This window comes from Aplysia californica, unplaced genomic scaffold (genome assembly GCF_000002075.1).
Source record: "Aplysia californica isolate F4 #8 unplaced genomic scaffold, AplCal3.0 scaffold00049, whole genome shotgun sequence".
Lineage (NCBI taxonomy): Eukaryota > Metazoa > Mollusca > Gastropoda > Aplysiida > Aplysiidae > Aplysia > Aplysia californica.
The window spans coordinates 1,335,526-1,342,405 of record NW_004797319.1 but is presented as its reverse complement, the minus strand read 5'-3'; the positions used below and the strand labels follow the sequence as shown (position 1 = coordinate 1,342,405).

The 6,880-nt window shown below is 40.2% G+C and overlaps 2 protein-coding genes across 2 annotated transcripts in view; both read right to left on the bottom strand.

The window, feature by feature from the left end:
- Nucleotides 1-396, bottom strand: part of LOC101852155 (collagen alpha-6(VI) chain) — a gene marked incomplete in the record, with an annotated part of 55,135 nt that extends 54,739 nt beyond the window's left edge. The window contains 1 exon segment of the mRNA XM_013079347.2: nt 293-396. Within this exon segment, the coding sequence (XP_012934801.1) occupies nt 293-325 (33 nt within the window).
- A 5,095-nt stretch (nt 397-5,491) lies between these two features.
- Nucleotides 5,492-6,880, bottom strand: part of LOC118477245 (collagen alpha-1(XII) chain-like) — a gene marked incomplete in the record, with an annotated part of 11,900 nt that continues 10,511 nt past the window's right edge. The window contains 1 exon segment of the mRNA XM_035968279.1: nt 5,492-5,805. Within this exon segment, the coding sequence (XP_035824172.1) occupies nt 5,630-5,805 (176 nt within the window).

The window sequence follows — 6,880 nt, the reverse complement described above, 5'->3', positions numbered from 1 at the left end:
TTTTTTACTTTTTGAAATAAGGAAAGACGACCTCAAGTTGTATCTAAAACACTGGACCTAAACATCACAAACGAGTATTATTTTCGAATTCAGCGCCCCCAAATTAGTCTAAAATAACAACAACCAAACAAACCGAACAAAAACAAAAAACAAAAAACCCATCTTGTTTTAAGCCGGAAACAAATTCATTGTAGACAAGTGTATCCGGCCAAACAAATTTTAATATCACATTATATCCCATGTGGCTATTAGCGTGCTTCATCATGTACATTATAATGATGTTTAGACTTACCAGAAAACACAGAACTAAGCTGGCTCTCACCATTTTGCGTCAGCTTCCTTCCCCTCAGCAAATCAGAAGTGAACAAACGTAGAACGTAGAGGGCCTATAAGTATCGACGACCGACTGTTCTGCGTGTCGGTCTAAATCTAAATTATCTTTAATATACACAAAAATTCACCCGGAATAAAAATTAAGGACCCCCCCCCCCCTTAAACCTCAACTGCTTATCTTATTTGTTGTGTTCTCTTGTTCTTGAAAAATAAAAACATTACTGCCATATCGCGTTATATTTCTAAGGTTAAAGGGTTTTTTTGGTCACTTTATTAGGCCGGTTTCGATCATAAACCTGATGTGTGTGAGTGGTTGGCGAGTGCTCTGATATGGTGCGTTCCTGCTTTCCTTTTTTTTTTTTTTTTTTTTTTTTTCGTAAGTGTTTTGCGGTGCTCGCAACTTTTAAGGTCACATGAGCGCGCGGGACACATTAAACATTTTCAGTTTGTAGGAAATTTTTAATGTTGCCTGGATGGCGGCCGAAGTTAACTCTTATCAATTTTAGACCACCAAGGGATCTTTAATGTGCACAACTTGTACCCGGGACCTCCGAGATTTTTTACCCTTATCCGAGAAGGCTAAGTGTATATCTTTCCTACAAGAAGATCAGGGGTGTGGCTGAAAGACAGCAGTAAGAAGGATCCAAAGAGTAGCAGTAGAAGAAAGGCTGCAGAAAGAGTCGGAAGCCCAGAGGAGGGGGCACAGAAGGTGAGAGGGTAGGGGCAAAAAGTGGAGACGAAACCAGACGATAGAACATTGTTAGAACGCAGAAAAAAGAGGTGGAGGGAGACAATTTAAGAGAAAAAAAATTTCCGTGGCTATCTGGGTTCGAACCCGGGACCTTTGAATGAGAGGCGAATGCCTTAACCTCTAGGTCAAGAGAGCCCCATTTTGAAAGGTACACATAAACATAACATGGTTCATTATTAAGAAACCAACGTCTCCCTTTTCCGTCATTGAAAACATTGCCTTATCTCGTTTGTTCCTGTATAGTTTTCTCATTTTCAGAATACAAATTGCTGCCGAATTAGACAATCACTCGTTACATTTCGAAGGTAAAGGTAGTTTTTTTCTCCCATGCCTATCATTTTGTTATACTTTCTCAGCACAGTGAAATGTCCATCTGGAGTGACTGTCGTGCTTTTACTGTCCTTGTCCTGGAACCAGAACATGCCGATCACGCTCCTATAGCTTTTAATTTAACACTTTAAAGAAGTAAAATTTGGCGTTTTTCCCAACTTTAGTCGACATTTTTAAAACTTGATTTTTCTTAAACACTACGAATGATTGATTTTCTCCATATTTACAGACTTTATGTCATCATGAATGGATTGTGTTTGTTCGAAGTTTTGTTGAAATTTATGAAGAGAAATTTTTTAAAAAGTTTTTTAGTTTTAGTTGTAGTAGAGGTTTTACGACACTCGCAACTGCATAAGGTCATATGAGCGCCAAGGGGTGGATGTCAACAGAAAAGTCCTTACACGGAATCCGACTTTCTCTGCTCACCTCTCTGGCTTCAACAGCACAGAGTCTGCTTCGACTGTCAAGGCACCCCGGAAATAGTGGGTCACTAGAGTGTGACAAACATACAAAAGAAGTAGAGGAAAAAATGACAATAGTAAGGTTTAGGAAAGAAAAAGCAGCAGTTCCCTGTTGTAGATCAGGCACAGTTATAAGCGTGACATTGATGAATCAGCCCATTTACAATTCTACTGTGTGCATGAACGAGAAATGTCCCCCCTTTTGGAATGGCCTAAAGACACTTCAGTCAGTGGCACTGCCCCGGGGGGTCTGAGAAGATTAGCCATAAATGGATTTGCGCACTATACCAAAATAAGGAAAAGGTTAGAATTTTTAGAAGGTTAGAAGGTTTTATTTAGGTCCTTTTTTAGACACCCTGTACTTTAGATAATTTTAGAAGCGGGCTGCTATGACATTGTCTGTTGAGATTCTGCTTCCCAAATAGCTTGTACTTACATGTAACTGTATCAGTTTTGTCTAGTCTTATATCTACCTCTTGGTTAAGTCCTCTCTGTTGATCGCTAATGGAACTCAGGTGTTTCAAGAGGATTTTGGTTTTCCATTTTTTCTTTTCAAGCGTCTCTGCAGGAAAAAAAACCCTCATACACTTTTTGGCCCATTGTTTGAGTAAGTGCTTAACATAGGGCTTAATAACGGGCATACTGAATCAAGATTGCTGCTTATATCCCCCCCCCCCCCACCCCCATTCTATTTTGTCGTCCCCTACTGGTCAACTCTCAAACCGAGCCTCTAGCCCATCTAAGTAAATACAGTGGTCATGTTGTTTGCTGTCCCTGCCCCCCTCCCCCCCCCCCCCCAACCTCCTCCTGATTTACAGCCTGGATCAAGTCCAGCTAAAAGAAATCTCAAGTAAGCCTTTCAGCGATCACCTGTTTACGGCCACATGATTCCAGGAACTTCCCTCTATCTCCATTCTGGTGGAATAAAAGACTTGTCCTGGTAAGGAGAAAATGGCTGATCAGAAATATAGTTGTTCTGTGTTCTATTGCACCGAAAGAACAACTTGAGATAATCTAGTTCCTCTTTAATTAGCAACGATCTTGACTGCTCCTAAAAATGAAGAGAAAAAAGTGTCTTGTCGTAAAAGCTAGTCCGTGTCAATTTGTATGATTCTACTACTAGAGTTGTGTTTGTCCTTTTCCTTATTTTGGTATAGTGCGCAAATCCATTTATGGCTAAACCCAGACCTTGGTTTGTAGAAAAAGTCAAATTAGAAGAATGTAAAGAAAGACACCACGGAAAAAACGTTACGGTACTACCAATATCAGAAAAACATTTCAGAAAAAAAATAATTTTTTCTTAGTCCTGGTTCAGTCTAATATTATAAAGGAATTTTAGAACACGGATATCTGGTGTGAAATTCTTCTTTTGCTTTTGAGATGCAAGAGATAATATCCATGGTGTTGGATGGTAGCCCTAGCCTTTGGGAGAATTAAAATTGCAATCTCTCATATCTGCCCAGTATCTTCACGATTTGTTCTTTGTTCTTTTTGCGGCACCCAAACATCTCCATGTGGGTGGTTGGCGGGTGCTCTGGTGGGGTTTGCTCCTTCTTTCCTATTAAAAATCTATCGTCCTTATCTCCCCTTCTTCTTTTTTATGTTTGTTACTCTCTTGTAACACCTCTAATCTTCTGGCGCTCGTATGACCTTATGCAGTTGCGAGCGCCGTAAAACCTCTACTAAAAACTAAAAACATCTCCAATGACACAAAGAGACAGCTCATCAACTCAATATTCATACCAACATTATGCTACCAGTGCCAGACCTGGACATTAAGTAAAACACAAGAAAGCAAAATCACCACGTCATGCGAAATGAAATGTCTCCGCAAAACCCTTAACATCACAAGACGAGACAGGCAGAGCAATGAAGATGTAAGAGCAGCTATCGGCATTGAGTCCTGCCTGCATTGCATAGAAAGACAGAGAATAAAATGGTTTGGCCGCCTGTTACGTATGTCACCTGACCAACCAGCCTCGAGAGCCTACAACACCAAGCACTCAGGCTAAAAAGGAAGAGGAAGGCCACGCAAAAGGTGGATTGAGGGTGTCACGGAAACAATGAGAAAACTTGATATCACTTCTGAAAGAGCTGCGGAGCTGGCCTACCAAAGAAAACTGCATCTCCCCTCGACGCTTAACGGCAAAAGTAAAAGTAAAGTAAGTATCTTCACAATGATGATGATGATGATGGTGATGACGATGATGATGATGATGATGATGATGATGATGATGATGATGATGATGATGATGATGATGATTTTTTTTTGTTTCCTTAATGGGCCTGACGGACTCCACGAAGAAATCTTCGAGCGAGAGCGAGGCTCTTTTTCGGCTCCATTATCAATATGCTTAGCGTCACCTCTACTCGTCCAAATAACTCCATTCGAATTGCCATTGTTCCTGGACATTCAAACATATGTTTGACATCTTCCTTTTCATGGCCGCATCTTCGGCAACTTGGGCTGAGCTCTTCATTTACAAAGTTCTTATACCATCTTAAACTCCAATGGTGGTCCGACCGCAGTCTCGCTAGCTCAACCTGGTCCCAGCAACATGTGATAGACTTTAGTTCCCGCTTATAGGAGTACCCAGAATACACATCTTCCAGGTGATGGTACTTAGTTCTACATGGTGGGTCTCTGATTTCCCTCTTGATCATTGGAAAGATGATGATGATGATGATGATGATGATGATGATGATAATGATGATGATGATGATGATGATGATGATGATGATGATGATGATGATGATGATCGTTCCTCCCCACCTCAACAAACCCGAAAAACACAAGGAATTAACGTTATTTGTCATCTTTATCTCTTTACCTAAAAGTACAACAATACATAGAGTTGTACTTCAAATGTGAGGTATCGTGGTGAAATCAGGCACTCGTCAAAATAGTGAAATTAAAGAAACCGTTACTGGCCGGTGGGTATTTTTTCCGAATTTTTTTTTTTTGCCTTAACGCCTTTTATGTCCTTTTAAGAGCACATTTCGGTGTAGATTTTACTGAAAAACGTTGATCTACAAAATTGGAAATGTGTAGTTTCCATCCACACTCCCAAGTTATGAAAGTTTCAAAATTTTCTAGGCCATTTTCTCGCTAATTTTACCGCTTACAGCAAGTGACCCACCCCTCCCCCTCCCCGCCCCAACCTCCTTCAATCGCAAATATCGCTGCTTCTATTCAAGATATATGGTTATCTTTTTCTTCAAAAGCAGGACCAATAAACAGGCTTTGGGATAATATCAATAACTCCATATGCCCAAAATGTACGAGAGCCTGATTCCATTGCGTCAAGACACAAAATGTTTGCTGTTGAAAAGTGGGAGTTCGAGCGAGTGGTGGATTTGGGGTGTGGGGGGAAGTGAATACTTCGATTATTCACGTTTTTAAAACATAACAGGAAGGTACTGTAAAAAAAAATATATTATTTTGACTTTGGGTGGTAAAAGATAACAAATAAATTCGATACACTTTAACAAAGACGTTTAAAGGTAATAATCCCAATACAGGGTCAAAACATTAAAACAGAACATGACCATCAAACATATGAGAGTCTGTGGGAAGGGTTGGGTTGTGTGTTGGTTTTTTTTGTTGGTTTTTTTTTGGGGGGGGGGGTTGGTGTAGTTTATTGACAAATCGATTTGTCCTATTATCGTATCAACCATTAGTGTTGTCATTGTCTCGAGGAAAAGCAACTCTTTAACATGTCGGGGTAATCAGCCCCACGCCACTATGTCCCCTCTACTCAGCGTCTATCTGCCTCTGACTTCCTGGCCTGCCTGCCTTACAAACGCGGAGAGCGAGGGTGTTTTTGATGGATAGGAGTGCGTCATAATCGGCTATCGTGAACATGAAATTTTCGGATGGTGCAGAGGCGATGTCCTCCAACTCCTGGTCGTCTACATAAGGGCCCACTCCTGGAGATGAAAGTGATATACCATTTCATCTGTGGTAAACTTGTCGCCATTCTTGGGGGGGGGGGGAATTGGGAGGAGGGGTGTGTGTGGAAAAGGATTTCTTTCTCCTCAGCAATTTGGAAGGGCTTTATGTCTCCACAATAAGGATTAAATTTTTTATCTCTAGTTGGGGCACAGCAAAAGCCACAAGTCATCTTTATCTTTAATTCTTTTAATTTGTTTACTTTGCTTGAAAAATATTATCCTCTGCGGATATATTAGTCATCGAAAGAAACTGACGTACAAGCTATTTTGTTATCAATATAAGTTAGTAGTTGGGTTTTTGTTTGTTGCTGTTTTCTTTGGGGGGGGGCGAGCTTTATTGTTGTGTTGTTGATGTCTTGAATTGGTATGAAAAATTTAATTTGTGAATTTAAAGGGGGGTCTTCGCTGAACACTTTTTATTTCCTTTTAAGAGCACATTTCGGTGTAGATTTTACTGAAAAATATTGATTAAAGGCACAATAAATGTAATTTTTCAGTTTCCAAGGATTTTCAGGCTATGGGAGTTACATAACTTTGGCGGCCATTTTTTTGCTAGTTTTGCCTCTGAAACCAGGCGACCCCCATCTCATCCAATCGCAAATATCTCGATATGTATTCAAGATATATGGTTATCTTTTTCTTCAAAAGCAGGCCAATAAACATGATTCTTATGGCAATATCAATAACTCCATATGCTAAAAAAACTGACGGTGGGTGGTTGGCGGGTGTGCTCTGGTGTGGTTTGCTTCTTCTTCCCTATTAAAAATTAGTGTCGTCCTTATCTCCCCTTCTTCTTTTTTATGTTTGTTACTCTCTTGTAACCTAGTTGAAGCAAAATGAAACATTCCGTGACCGTGGAGCGCGGAAGTCGCGTTCTTTGGCTTTTTGGAGACTTTAGGAGTTAAAAAGAAAATTTAGCTCCCATGCCTCTTTGAAAATGGAGGGCGTTGTCAATAATTGACATGTAAACTTTGTACCGTCTTAACATGCAAAAATAGTTCAGGTAACTGGCTAGCATAATCACCGCAATGGACTGTTTTGTTTACATTCG